The following is a 14,559-nucleotide window of genomic DNA, read 5'->3' as shown; positions in this document are numbered from 1 at the left end:
ATGACAAATATATTTACAATCAACGAGTAATGATTCCTAGCAGAATGTGCATTTTTGTAGGTTTTTCAAAAATGCACAACAAAATCATTGTGTGCAAGATGTTTGCATGTAACATGGGTCAGATGTTACTGAAACAATGTTTACAAGTTATCTGTGATTAAAACTTGCAAAAATAATAAGACATTAGCAAATAATTACCACAAGTCTACTGGCCCTTAATTCATTTTTTTTGAGTACATTTTAAATACTACTAAAGATAACTGTGTTGAAACCAAAATCTATTGATTGATATACTTTAAATTGCACAGATATGTACTGGCGTATCCTGGTAACCAGGGATTGGGCACTTCCCCATTGACAGGAAAGTACATACCACAATCTTGAATGTACCAGTCCTGGGCACGGGTTGAAGTAAGATAAAAGCCGATAAGGGCAATCAATCATATATCCTATCACAGGACTGGTGTAAACAATATCTAAATACAGTTTAATGCATTCATCATCAGCATTGATCTGGTGCGTGATTAAGTATAATATTTGTCTAATGCGCTCGTAGAATGATATACATGTACACACATATATTTTATTTAAACACACTATAGCAGTAACCACTTTGTTATAATGACCAGAGATCCCTCATCATTGGAACATTTGGAATGTTACAATTATTCCAGTTAATGTAGTAATATCTAGATATTTTAGCCCAGAAAATATGTATGTGCATATATTTCAACTACTACAATGAACAATATTTATTATTAGTATGCATATTATTTTATGTCATTTACAGAAAGGGGTCGCTTCTTCTAACCAATTAGTTATAATATGAACTACCATGAACGGACTCTGATTTAAAGAAAAATGCTTGACCTTAATCTACTAATTCATTTTCAACTATATGTCAAATATTATACAATGTCTATAAAATATACAATGACTAGAAAAGTTACAATCCTGTGATGATGCCTTTGAAATAATATAAACTAATTTCCCTCTATGCTAAGTAAATTAAAATATTTTATTGCGTATGGTCATAAAACATTTATCATCTTTGTGCCGGCATCCTTATTACAATAAACAATTCCCAGGCATTTTCATTTTAAATTGCAACTTAAATGTATTTTTTATATAATATTCAAATTGTCTACACAATACAGACATAGCTTGTTAATAATTTTTAACTAAGGTTTTTGCATATGGGAGTCATGTTTAAAAAATATAAAGAATAAATATATAGAAAGGATTTATATTTAATGACACACTCAACACAACTACAGTTATGTGGTATCAGACATGTGGTTAATGACCACAAATATATTTTAGAGAGGAAACTATGGGCAACTATTTTTTTATTAGCACCAAGGGATCTTTAATATATGCATCATCCCACAGACAGGATAGTACATATCACAGTCTGTAACACCAGTTGTGAAACACTGGCTGGAACGAGAAATAGTCCAATGATTCCACTAACAGGGATCGATCCTATTCTGACCGCACATCAGGCTTTACTACTAGGCTATGTCCTGCCCCCGACAAATTAATTTAGTTATATTATTTTTTCTCTAATACACATAGTATCTATTCAAACTAAAATAAGGGAATATAACATTCCTTTTTAACTAGTTTCTTTATGTCTGTTCAGTTAATATTTTCTTAACTGTGTGTTTCTTATGTAGAACTAAATGGACTTCTGATTCAAGTATTTACATAACCGGATTTTATTCAGCAACTAGTTAACAATACATACATTTTACCACATTCCAGATGTCTAAGCACTACACAGCTTATCAGTGCTTTTCCAACGTGTTCTGTTGCGTAATCTTACGTAAGTTCCTTGATATCGAATTGCTAGCAATTCACGCATGCACAGTAAGAATGTGAAATAGGTTTATTTCTCTGTCATAGTGAAATAATTTGACCACTATTTGTATTTCTGTGTATTTGTTTTAATAATTAATACTTGATAGAAAATTACTTCTACATGATACAAGTGACTCAGAAAGGGTGGAACAGGTTTCTTATTCGTTCAATATTGCGTAACACTAATAATCAGGAAGATATGTGACTGTGAAGATATAAGTGGGTGTGTTTAATATTGATGAGATAAAGATTTTAAATACATGTTCGTGTTTGTAGAGTCGGCATTGAGTAGTTCAACGTGGCTTGAAAGGTATGTATGTAACTGTTGTTTCTGTTTTGCTGTTTGTTCTTCCAGTGGCTATGGTTTGATATATCTGCTGTCAGCTGAATTTGATTGGTGGGAGATGCATCGGAATAAAAAAATCCTTCATATGTGCCCATGTGGGACAGGGCTATTCCACCCGAGGGTACATAATTTGTTGTCAGGGATGAGGCTTGCCAGTCAGTGGTAAACCACTTGCCTGATATGCAGTCAGTCTAAGTTCGATCCCCACTGGTGGACTCATTGAGTTATTTCTCATTCCAACCAGTGCTTCAAAACTGGTGTAGCAAAGGCTGTGGTATTTACTATCCTGCCTGAGGGATGATGCATATTATAAGACTCCATCATATGTGGTCATGTGGGATAGAAAAAGTATACCCGAAGTGATGGAAATTTCGACCTGGGACGAGGGTGTACTTTTTCTGTCCCATATGACCACTTATGATGGAGTCTTTTTCTCTCTTTCATTCGGTAAATAAACCATTATTTTACACGAATAGACAAAGATGGCTGAACAAAAAGAAGGAAGAAGGAACTGTTTTATTTAACGATGCACTCGACACATTTTATTTACGGTTATATGGCATCAGAAGTAACTTTTTTATTTGACTATTTTATCATAAATAAACTACACTATCATATTTGTCACATCTGTTTCATATGTAAAATAAAATTTAACACTACAAATTAATAAGGTAGTTGTTATAGTGTAGGTTTTAATAACAAAATATTAATTTTAAAATGTGTCTAATGACCTCATGTCACCATCTCTCTCAATCTAATTAAAATGAGCTCCACTATTACATGTGGATCTAACAGCACCAGTTGGAGCTCATGTCCACCAATTAAAACCTTACCAATCTAATTAAAATTAGCTCCACTATTACATGTAGATCTAACAGCACCAGTTGGAGCTCATGTCCACCAAATCTAATTAAAATTAGCTCCACTATTACATGTGGATCTAACAGCACCAGTTGGAGCTCATGTCCACCAATTAAAACCTTACCAATCTAATTAAAATTAGCTCCACTATTACATGTGGATCTAACAGCACCAGTTGGAGCTCATGTCCACCAAATCTAATTAAAATTAGCTCCACTATTACATGTAGATCTAACAGCACCAGTTGGAGCTCATGTCCACCAATTAAAACCTTACCAATCTAATTAAAATTAGCTCCACTATTACATGTAGATCTAACAGCACCAGTTGGAGCTCATGTCCACCAAATCTAATTAAAATTAGCTCCACTATTACATGTAGATCTAACAGCACCAGTTGGAGCTCATGTCCACCAATTAAAACCTTACCAATCTAATTAAAATTAGCTCCACTATTACATGTAGATCTAACAGCAGCCAGTTGGAGCTCATGTCCACCAATTAAAACCTTACCAATCTAATTAAAATTAGCTCCACTATTACATGTAGATCTAACAGCACCAGTTGGAGCTCATGTCCACCAAATCTAATTAAAATTAGCTCCACTATTACATGTAGATCTAACAGCACCAGTTGGAGCTCATGTCCACCAATTAAAACCTTACCAATCTAATTAAAATTAGCTCCACTATTACATGTAGATCTAACAGCACCAGTTGGAGCTCATGTCCACCAATTAAAACCTTACCAATCTAATTAAAATTAGCTCCACTATTACATGTGGATCTAACAGCACCAGTTGGAGCTCATGTCCACCAAATCTAATTAAAATTAGCTCCACTATTACATGTAGATCTAACAGCACCAGTTGGAGCTCATGTCCACCAATTAAAACCTTACCAATCTAATTAAAATTAGCTCCACTATTACATGTAGATCTAACAGCACCAGTTGGAGCTCATGTCCACCAAATCTAATTAAAATTAGCTCCACTATTACATGTAGATCTAACAGCACCAGTTGGAGCTCATGTCCACCAATTAAAACCTTACCAATCTAATTAAAATTAGCTCCACTATTACATGTAGATCTAACAGCAGCCAGTTGGAGCTCATGTCCACCAATTAAAACCTTACCAATCTAATTAAAATTAGCTCCACTATTACATGTAGATCTAACAGCACCAGTTGGAGCTCATGTCCACCAAATCTAATTAAAATTAGCTCCACTATTACATGTAGATCTAACAGCACCAGTTGGAGCTCATGTCCACCAATTAAAACCTTACCAATCTAATTAAAATTAGCTCCACTATTACATGTAGATCTAACAGCACCAGTTGGAGCTCATGTCCACCAATTAAAACCTTACCAATCTAATTAAAATTAGCTCCACTATTACATGTGGATCTAACAGCACCAGTTGGAGCTCATGTCCACCAAATCTAATTAAAATTAGCTCCACTATTACATGTAGATCTAACAGCACCAGTTGGAGCTCATGTCCACCAATTAAAACCTTACCAATCTAATTAAAATTAGCTCCACTATTACATGTAGATCTAACAGCACCAGTTGGAGCTCATGTCCACCAAATCTAATTAAAATTAGCTCCACTATTACATGTAGATCTAACAGCACCAGTTGGAGCTCATGTCCACCAATTAAAACCTTACCAATCTAATTAAAATTAGCTCCACTATTACATGTAGATCTAACAGCACCAGTTGGAGCTCATGTCCACCAAATCTAATTAAAATTAGCTCCACTATTACATGTAGATCTAACAGCACCAGTTGGAGCTCATGTCCACCAATTAAAACCTTACCAATCTAATTAAAATTAGCTCCACTATTACATGTGGATCTAACAGCACCAGTTGGAGCTCATGTCCACCAATTAAAACCTTACCAATCTAATTAAAATTAGCTCCACTATTACATGTGGATCTAACAGCACCAGTTGGAGCTCATGTCCACCAATTAAAACCTTACCAATCTAATTAAAATTAGCTCCACTATTACATGTAGATCTAACAGCACCAGTTGGAGCTCATGTCCACCAATTAAAACCTTACCAATCTAATTAAAATTAGCTCCACTATTACATGTGGATCTAACAGCACCAGTTGGAGCTCATGTCCACCAATTAAAACCTTACCAATCTAATTAAAATTAGCTCCACTATTACATGTAGATCTAACAGCAGCCAGTTGGAGCTCATGTCCACCAATTAAAACCTTACCAATCTAATTAAAATTAGCTCCACTATTACATGTGGATCTAACACCAGCCAGTTGGAGCTCATGTCCACCAATTAAAACCTTACCAATCTAATTAAAATTAGCTCCACTATTACATGTGGATCTAACACCAGCCAGTTGGAGCTCATGTCCACCAATTAAAACCTTACCAATCTAATTAAAATTAGCTCCACTATTACATGTAGATCTAACAGCAGCCAGTTGGAGCTCATGTCCACCAATTAAAACCTTACCAATCTAATTAAAATTAGCTCCACTATTACATGTGGATCTAACAGCAGCCAGTTGGAGCTCATGTCCACCAATTAAAACCTTACCAATCTAATTAAAATTAGCTCCACTATTACATGTGGATCTAACAGCAGCCAGTTGGAGCTCATGTCCACCAATCTAATTAAAATTAGCTCCACTATTACATGTGGATCTAACACCAGCCAGTTGGAGCTCATGTCCACCAATTAAAACCTTACCAATCTAATTAAAATTAGCTCCACTATTACATGTGGATCTAACAGCAGCCAGTTGGAGCTCATGTCCACCAATTAAAACCTTACTTGCAGAATCATGCCAGTGATTTAAAAATAATTTGAAAACATTCCTAATTATCCTGAGGGTATACGATATGTTTCGTGTGAATTACGAATGCCTTAAAACAAATTATTTTATAAAATAAATAATTTGTAATGTAAAACTGAAGACTGATTTAGTTTTTTAGTTTTTTTATAAATAAATAAATAATTTTTAATGTAAAATTGAAGACTGATAACCCACTCCGTACGTATTGGTATGGTTCGCTGTATGCTGCCACTAAAATAGACTCGCCCGATATTTTTAGAATTTGTATGCTCCCAAATAACGTTATAAAAGGCGAAGTGTGATTGGTCAATATTTAAATTATTATGTACAGACGAAATGTTACCTGGACATTGGGGACTACGCAGTGTTGTTAGTTTTAAATCACTGGCAGGATTCTGCAAGTAAGGTTTTGATTGGTGGACATAAGCTCCAACTGGCTGGTGTTAGATCCACATGTAATAGTGGAGCTAATTTTAATTAGATTGCATCTCTCTTTAATATGATGTCATATATTACCCAATGGCGTCATGTTAAACGAGTGCGTGTGATATCCCATATTTTAAAAATAAACCCTATTGTGATAAATATTCATTTCTGCTCTAGTTACTCCCTATTTTCAGACGGATATCTAAATCAGTTTAAGCCAACTGTTCGGGTGATACTACCAGGAAGTATGTACTACCAGGATGTATGTACTATCAAGAAGTATGTACATGTACTACCAGGATGTTACCACACACGAAGATAAATCAATTCTACACGCATTTCTACCTGGGGTGGGACATAGCCCAGTGGTAAAGCGCTTGCCTGGTGTGCGGTCAGTCTGGGATCAATACTCATCGGTGGCCCTATTGGGCTATTTCTCATTCTAGCCACTGCACCATGACTAGTATATTAAAGACTGTGGTATGTATTATCCTGTCTGTGGGATGGTGCATATAAAAGATTCAGGGCGGGACATAGCCCAGTGGTAAAGTGCTTGCCTGATGTGCAGTCAGTCTAGGATCGATACTCATCGGTGGCCCTATTGGGCTATTTCTCATTCCAGCTACTGCACTATGAATGGTGTATCAAAGAATGTGGTATGTGCTATCCTATCTGTTAGATTTTGCATATAAAAGATCAGTTCCTGCTAGTGGAAAAATGTAGCGACTTTCTTCTCTAATTTGTTAATTTTGACTTCCAACAGCTGATGATTAATAAATCAATGCGATATAGTGGAGTCGTTAAACGAAACAAACTTTAACTTCTTTAACTTGAATTATAAGTAGAGAACGATTGTTCAGGTTATCAGAAGTTGCCATATACATGTGTACCAAGAAAGTCGAGAACAAAGAAAGAAACAAAGAAATGTTTTATTTAACGATGCACTCAACACATTTTATTTACGGTTATATGGCATCAGACATATGGTTAAAGACCACACAGATTTTGAGAGGAAACCTGCTGTTGCCACTTCATGAGCTACTCTTCCGATTAGCAGCAAGGGATCTTTTATTTGCGCTTCCCACAGGCAGGATAGCACAAACCATGGCCTTTGTTGAACCAGTTATGGATCACTGGTCGGTGCAAGTGGTTTACACCTACCCATTGAGCCTTGCGGAGCACTCATTCAGGGTTTGGAGTCGGTATCTGGATTAAAATTCCCATGCCTCGACTGGGATCCGAACCCAGTACCTACCAGCCTGTTGACCGATGGCCTAACCACGACGCCACCGAGGCCAGTCAAAAAGTCGAGAACACGGCACAAAGGGCAGGATGTAGCCCAATGTTATTGCTCTCGGCTTATGCATGTTCGGTCTAGGATTGATCCATATTGGTGGGCCTATTGGGATATTTTTCATTCAAGCCCATGCTTCAAACAAAGGTCATGGTATGTTCTATCCAATTAGTTTGGTATCCACAAATGTTAATTTCATAATACAGACACCCTCGAGACTAAGTAAAATGTCTGGTATTAAGAGGTATCCAGTAGAGAGAGCTTAATTTCTGTACTGATTTTTATAAAAAAAAGACTGACAAATGTCCGGTTTTGGGGGAATTCTGGTTTACCGAGGGTCCGGTTTTGAGAGGTTTCATTGTATATGTATAATGAAAACACTATTCAGACAATCCTATTGTTATATAAATAATTATATATATGTTGATGACATTAGACAAGAATGCTCAGAATTGTGTGTGTGTGTATGTTGTGTGTGTGTGTGTATGTTGTGTGTGTGTGTGTCTGTGAGAGAGAGAGTGGGGGGGGGGGGGGGGTCTGTGTGTGTGTGTGTGTGTGTGTGTGTATATATATGTATATATATATGAGTGAGAGTGAGTGTGTGTCTGTGTGTGTGTTATTGTATCTGTACGTATGTGTGTGTGTGTATATATATATATATATATATATATATATATATATATATATATATATATATGTCTGAGTGTGTGTGTGAGTGTGAGTGTGTGTTTTGTTTGTGTGTGTGTGTGTGTATGTGTTTGTGTCTGTGCATGCGAGTGTGTGTGTGCATGTGAGTGTGTGTCTGTGTGTGCATGCGAGTGTGTGTGTGTGTGTGTGTGTGTGTGTGTGCATGCGAGTGTGTGTGTGTATGCGAGTGTCTGTGTGTGCATGCGAGTGTGTGTCTGTGTGTGTGTGTGTGTGTGCGAGTGTGTGTGTGCATGCGAGTGTGTGTGTGCATGCGAGTGCGTGTCTGTGTGTGTGTGTGTGTGTGTGTGCATGCGAGTGTGTGTGTGTGAGTATGTGTGTGTGTATGTGTGTGCATGCGAGTGTGTGTCTGTGTGTGTGTGTGTGTGTGTGTGTGTGTGTGTGTGTGTGTGTGTCTGTGTGTGCATGCGAGTGTGTGTGTGTGTGAGTGTGTCTGTGTGTGCATGCGAGTGTATGTGAGTGTGCATGCGAGTGTGTGTGTGTGTCTGTGTGTGCATGCGAGTGTGTGTGTGTGTGAGTGTGTGTGTGTGAGTAAGAGTGTGTGTGAGTGAGTGTGTGTGTGTGTGCATGCGAGTGTGTGTGAGTGTGCATGCGAGTGTGTGTGTGTGTGTGTGTGTGTGCATGCGAGTGTGTGTCTGTGTGTGCATGCGAGTGTGTGTATGTGTGTGTGAGTGTGTCTGTGTGTGCATGTGAGTGTGCATGCGAGTGTGTGTGTGTGTGTGTCTGTGTGTGCATGCGAGTGTGTGTGTGTGTGTGTGTGTGTGAGTGTGTGTGTGTGAGTAAGAGTGTGTGTGAGTGAGTGTGTGTGTGTGTGCATGCGAGTGTGTGTGAGTGTGCATGCGAGTGTGTGTGTGTGTGAGTGTGCATGCGAGTGTGTGTCTGTGTGTGCATGCGAGTGTGTGTGTGTGGAAACATGTTTTGAGACTGACATCTTGAACGTAAAGAGCATCATTTTGAACCAAATAACACTATTTCACAGCAAAAACATGACAGTTGAAAGGCTGTTCTCAACAGTATCAAACACATACATATAGAATACTAAACAAGCTTGCCTGTCATACTATTTTTATGAAATGAGTGAACAGTGTTGGTATCTGTTGAGTGATTCACTCATCAGATACCAACACTGTTCACGAGTTTCGTAAAAATGGTATGACAGGCAAGCTAGTAAGGTGTTTTATTTATTGCAAACAGGCCGCAAAACAGAAGTGAATAGATATTGAGACATATACACGTTGTTTCTTTATGAATTGGGTCAGCAAGTGATCTACGTCACGCTCACGTCACACTAGTTAGATATTGAGTGATTGTTATGACATGAGCAATATCTTACACTGGTGTGTAATAAAGAATACCATTCAGTTATGATATTTAATTAAAATATAAGTCATCAATGAGGCAGTGGATTGGTCATGTCAGCAGAATGCCTCGAACAGCCCTACCAAGAGTGGCACCTCGATGGACCCCTCCTGGAAAAAGGAAACGAGGAAGACCGAAAGAAACATGAAGGAGGACAGCAGAGAAGGAAATCAGAGAGGACAGCCTGAGCTGGGGGCTGCTGGAGAAGCTGGCAAAAGACAGGCAACAGTGGCAATCTCTGGTTACAGCCTTATGGGCTTCTTAGCAGGAAGGGGATTATGTAAGTAAGTAACGAGGCATCCAAACAGCTATGTTCCACTTCACCTCAATAATGTTATTTCTGGGCTAGCTCTATTAATATAATTAAAGAATGTGTAGATTAATAGTTTTTCCATTTACAGGTCATTCAACTGCTAAGACAAGAAAATGTCGCAACCTGTTGTTATTCAGCCCCAGAGCCAGGTTCCTCCAGGTACGTAGACATTGTTTCCCACACATTCTGGGTGTCCTGTAAACTGGTGCAGGATGAACCCTCCCCACACCAACGACCATATTATTTCTCCCACATTCTGGATGCACCCTTAGGTGTCCTATAAACTGGTGCAGGATGAACCCTCCCCCACCCCAACTACCATATTGTTTCCCCCACATTCTGGATGCACCCTTAGGTGTCCTATAAACTGGAGCAGGATGAACCCTCCCCCCACCCCAACTACCATATTGTTTCACCCACATTCTGGATGCACCCTTAGGTGTCCTATAAACTGGTGCAGGATAAACCCTCCCCCCACCCCAACTACCATATTGTTTCCCCCACATTCTGGATGCACCCTTAGGTGTCCTATAAACTGGTGCAGGATGAACCCTCCCGCCACCCCAACTACCATATTGTTCCTCGTACATTCTGGATGCACCCTTAGGTGTCCTATAAACTGGAGCAGGATGAACCCTCCCCCTCCCCCCTTACCCCAACGACCATATTGTTTCCCCCACATTCTGGATGCACCCTTAGGTGTCCTATAAACTGGTGCAGGATGAACCCTCCCCCCACCCCAACTACCATATTGTTTCCCCCACATTCTGGATGCACCCTTAGGTGTCCTATAAACTGGTGCAGGATGAACCCTCCCCCCACCCCAACGACCATATTGTTTCCCCCACATTCTGGATGCACCCTTAGGTGTCCTATAAACTGGTGCAGGATGAACCCTCACTGTCTGAGGGAGAATGCACTTGTAAGTTTAGATTCCTTCAACGCTGTCTTAGGGAATGTGTAAGTTAAAGTAAAGATCCCTTCGACGCTGTCTTAGGGAGTGTGTAAGTTAAAGCAAGGATCCCTTCGACGCTGTCTTAGGGAGTGTGTAAGTTAAAGCAAGGATCCCTTCGACGCTGTCTTAGGGAGTGTGTAAGTTAAAGCAAGGATCCCTTCGACGCTGTCTTAGGGAGTGTGTCAGTTAAAGCAAGGATCCCTTCGATGCTGTCTTAGGGAGTGTGCCGGTTACACTTCCCTCGACGCTGTCTGAGGGAGAATGTACCTGTAAGATAAAGATCCCCTCGACGCTGTCTGTGTGTCAAACGTATGACCCCATCAGCGCTGCCTCCTCTATAAGTGTGTACCTTATAATCTCCACTTTGATGTCATTTAATTGTGAATTGCACTTTAAGTATCCAAGTGAATAATAAAAGTTTGAAAATGCCGTATGGATGCACTCAGAGTATAATCAAATAATAATTGTTTATTATTTTGTTTCTTTGTTTAAATGCAAATATATGCACTAAAAGGTGCAAGGGAGCACCAGTAGTCCGGCCGGGGCCGGTAGCAGGTGGGGTGGGTGTATGGGTGCTATGGGTTTTTGAATTTGGAAGGAGCAATTGAAAATTAGCCAAAGAGAATGAGTGCACGTTTTGAATGAAGGAAATTTGGCACAGCTTTTGAACGGTCGGTCAAAAGATAATTTCAGGAACTACGTATAGGTTTTGATATTAGTGAGTCGAGAGTAGCTCGTTAATTAGACCTATCGATGCTGGGGTGTCTCCCTAGGTTGCCCGTACATGGGCGTACATAGGATTTTGAAAAGGGGGGTTCCAAAATAGATTGCAGAGATATTGGGCATATATTTCTATGTTGAGTTTTGAAAAGGGGGGTTCCAAAATAGATTGCAGAGATATTGGGCATATATTTCTATGTTGAGTAAATATAATAATGTCAGATATCAATGTCAGATATATTAAATTATTAAAAAAGCGATTTCAGGGGGGGTTCGGTTGAACCCATTGACCCCCCCCCCTATGTATGCCCATGCAGTAGGGCCCTTAGAAAGGGCATGACCGCTTTTGGTCGTGACATGACAACCCAGGGGAGACTGAGCAATTGTGTATGCCGGTAGGCCGTTGTCCTTGTTGTTTTCCTGCTATCGGTCCTCTTTGCCAGTATTCTTTTGTCCAGCTCTCTCTCTCTCTCTTAGGTTTTAATAGACCAAAACAATTCCTATTGCCGATAATGTTAATGTTTACTAATAAAACTGATATAAGCAGCGTTTCAACACAACCAGGAAGTACAGCAATAGAAAGTGTGGCACCTCACATCTAATCTACCTGCAAGAAAATGGGGGGTCACATATCATTTAAGAGATTTAATTAATGTTTTTAATAGCAACCGTCATTTTTGCTGAAAATTGCAGTTCCATTTTTGGGGGTATCCCGCATTAGTTTTAACCTCTGGTATATACTGCATAACAACTGTATAACAAATAAAAGTGTATTTATTTATTGTCAATGGATAATAGCATCTGCACAAATAATCAATGTCACATATTACTACCAATCACACCCACAGCTGCTTTTACTCCGTAAATATTTGACATGGAACTCTCTTCTTTGGTACTGACCGGCCTCGATGGCGTAGTGGTTAGGCCATCGGTCTACAGGCTGGTAGGTACTGGGTTCGGATCCCAGTCGAGGCATGGGATTTTTAATCCAGATACTGACTCCAAACCCTGAGTGAGTGCTCCGCAAGGCTCAATGGGTAGGTGTAAACCACTTGCACCGACCAGTGATCCATAACTGGTTCAACAAAGGCCATGGTTTGTGCTATCCTGCCTGTGGGAAGCGCAAATAAAAGATCCCTTGCTGCTAATCGGAAAGAGTAGCCCATGTAGTGGCGACAGCGGGTTTCCTCTCAAAATCTGTGTGATCCTTAACCATATGTCTGACGCCATATAACCGTAAAATAAAATGTGTTGAGTGCGTCGTTAAATGAAACATTTCTTTCTTTCTCTTCTTTGGTACTATGCAACCTATACTCTCTCTTAGTGCAGTGCAATTGTGTACTCGGAGCTGGTGTAGCATTTAATTTTCACTCCCCAAGAATATGCACTCCCCAGTCATTATTATACGTATAATTTGCACTCCTCCAGTTACTATTATATGTATAATATGCACTCCCCTTGAATTATTTGCACTCTCCCGGTTATTATTATACATATAATATGCACTCTCCACTACTATGTTTGAATACTGAATCCATATTCATTATTAGTCCACTATCGGTCCAGTGTCGGGGCGTAGCTGAGTGCTATAGCGCTTCCTTGATGTATGTTCGATCTAGGATCGATTCCCGTCGATGGACCCATTGGGCTATTTCTCGTTCCAGCCAGTGCTCGACAACTGGTGTAAAAAAAAAAAAAGCCATGGTATGTACTATCCTGTGGGATAGTGCATATAAAAGATCTCTTTCCGCTAATGAAAAATAGTAGCCCATGAAGTGGTGACTGCGGGTTTCCTCTCTCAATATCTGTGTGGTTCCTATCCATATGTCTGACGCCATATAACCGTAAATAAAAATGTGTTGAGTGCGTCGTTAAATAAAACATTTCCTTCCTTCCCTTATGGGTCCAACCAGAGGGGACTATAGGTTTTAACACCGTCGTTCTGTCTATCTGTCTGTATGTTCGTCCGTCCACATATAGTTTTCCGGATGTTTTCCCCCAATGCCTCGAGATATTGTACTTACCTTTATCATGTACTGTTACAGATCACGTTTGACTTTCTTGGCGATTTATCCTTTTTTGACAGAGATATGGTCTTTGCTTTTAGAAGATATGAAACTTAGTTTTTCAGACTTTGTTTTTGCAATGCCTCAAAATATTGAGCTGAAATTTTGTGTTTAGCTTTTTATAGATCAAGTTTGACTTTCATTACGATTTACCCATTTTTTACCGAGTTATGGCCCTGGAACTTAGGTGATATGAATTTTTTTTTACCGGACTTTGTCTTTGCAATGCCGCAATATATTGAACTTAAGTTTTGTGTATAGCTTTATCATGTACTATTACAGCTTTTGCATTACAAGTTACACTCTAGATTATGTGTATAGTAATGAATGGGTAGTGTAGATTACACATATAATAATGAATGGGTTGTGCATATTACATATTATAATGAATGTGGAGTGTAGATTATATGAATAATAATGAATGGTGAGTACAGATTATGTGTATAACAATGGATGTGGCACGTACATTATAACTAAAATAATGAATGGAGAGTGCACATATCATGTGTAGTAATGTATGGGGAGTACAGATGGTGTGTATTGTAGTGTAGGTTATATGTATAATAATGAATGTGGAGTGTATCGTATTATCATTTATGGGTAGTATAGAATATATGTCTAATAATGAACGTAGAGTAGATTATGTGTATAGTAATGATTGGGAAGTGTATATTATATGTATAATAATTAATGGGCAGTACAGATGGTGTGTGTAGTAATGAATTAATAGTGTAGTTGTATGTGTAATAATGAATGTTGAGTGTATATTATATATATTATAATGAATTGGGAGTATATGTTATATTTATAATAA

At 38.8% G+C, this 14,559-nt stretch overlaps 1 protein-coding gene across 1 annotated transcript in view; it reads left to right on the top strand.

Annotated features, from left to right (window-relative positions):
• The first annotated feature begins 10,087 nt into the window (after positions 1-10,087).
• LOC121389751 (phospholipid scramblase 1-like) overlaps positions 10,088-14,559 on the top strand; it is a 36,563-nt gene continuing 32,091 nt past the window's right edge. The window contains exon 1 of the mRNA XM_041521399.1: positions 10,088-10,163. Coding sequence (XP_041377333.1) covers positions 10,118-10,163 — 46 coding nt within the window. The 5' untranslated portion in view covers positions 10,088-10,117. The remainder of the gene's footprint in view (positions 10,164-14,559) is intronic.

Source organism: Gigantopelta aegis, chromosome 15 (genome assembly GCF_016097555.1).
Source record: "Gigantopelta aegis isolate Gae_Host chromosome 15, Gae_host_genome, whole genome shotgun sequence".
Lineage (NCBI taxonomy): Eukaryota > Metazoa > Mollusca > Gastropoda > Neomphalida > Peltospiridae > Gigantopelta > Gigantopelta aegis.
This window is presented reverse-complemented; position numbering and strand designations above follow the sequence as displayed.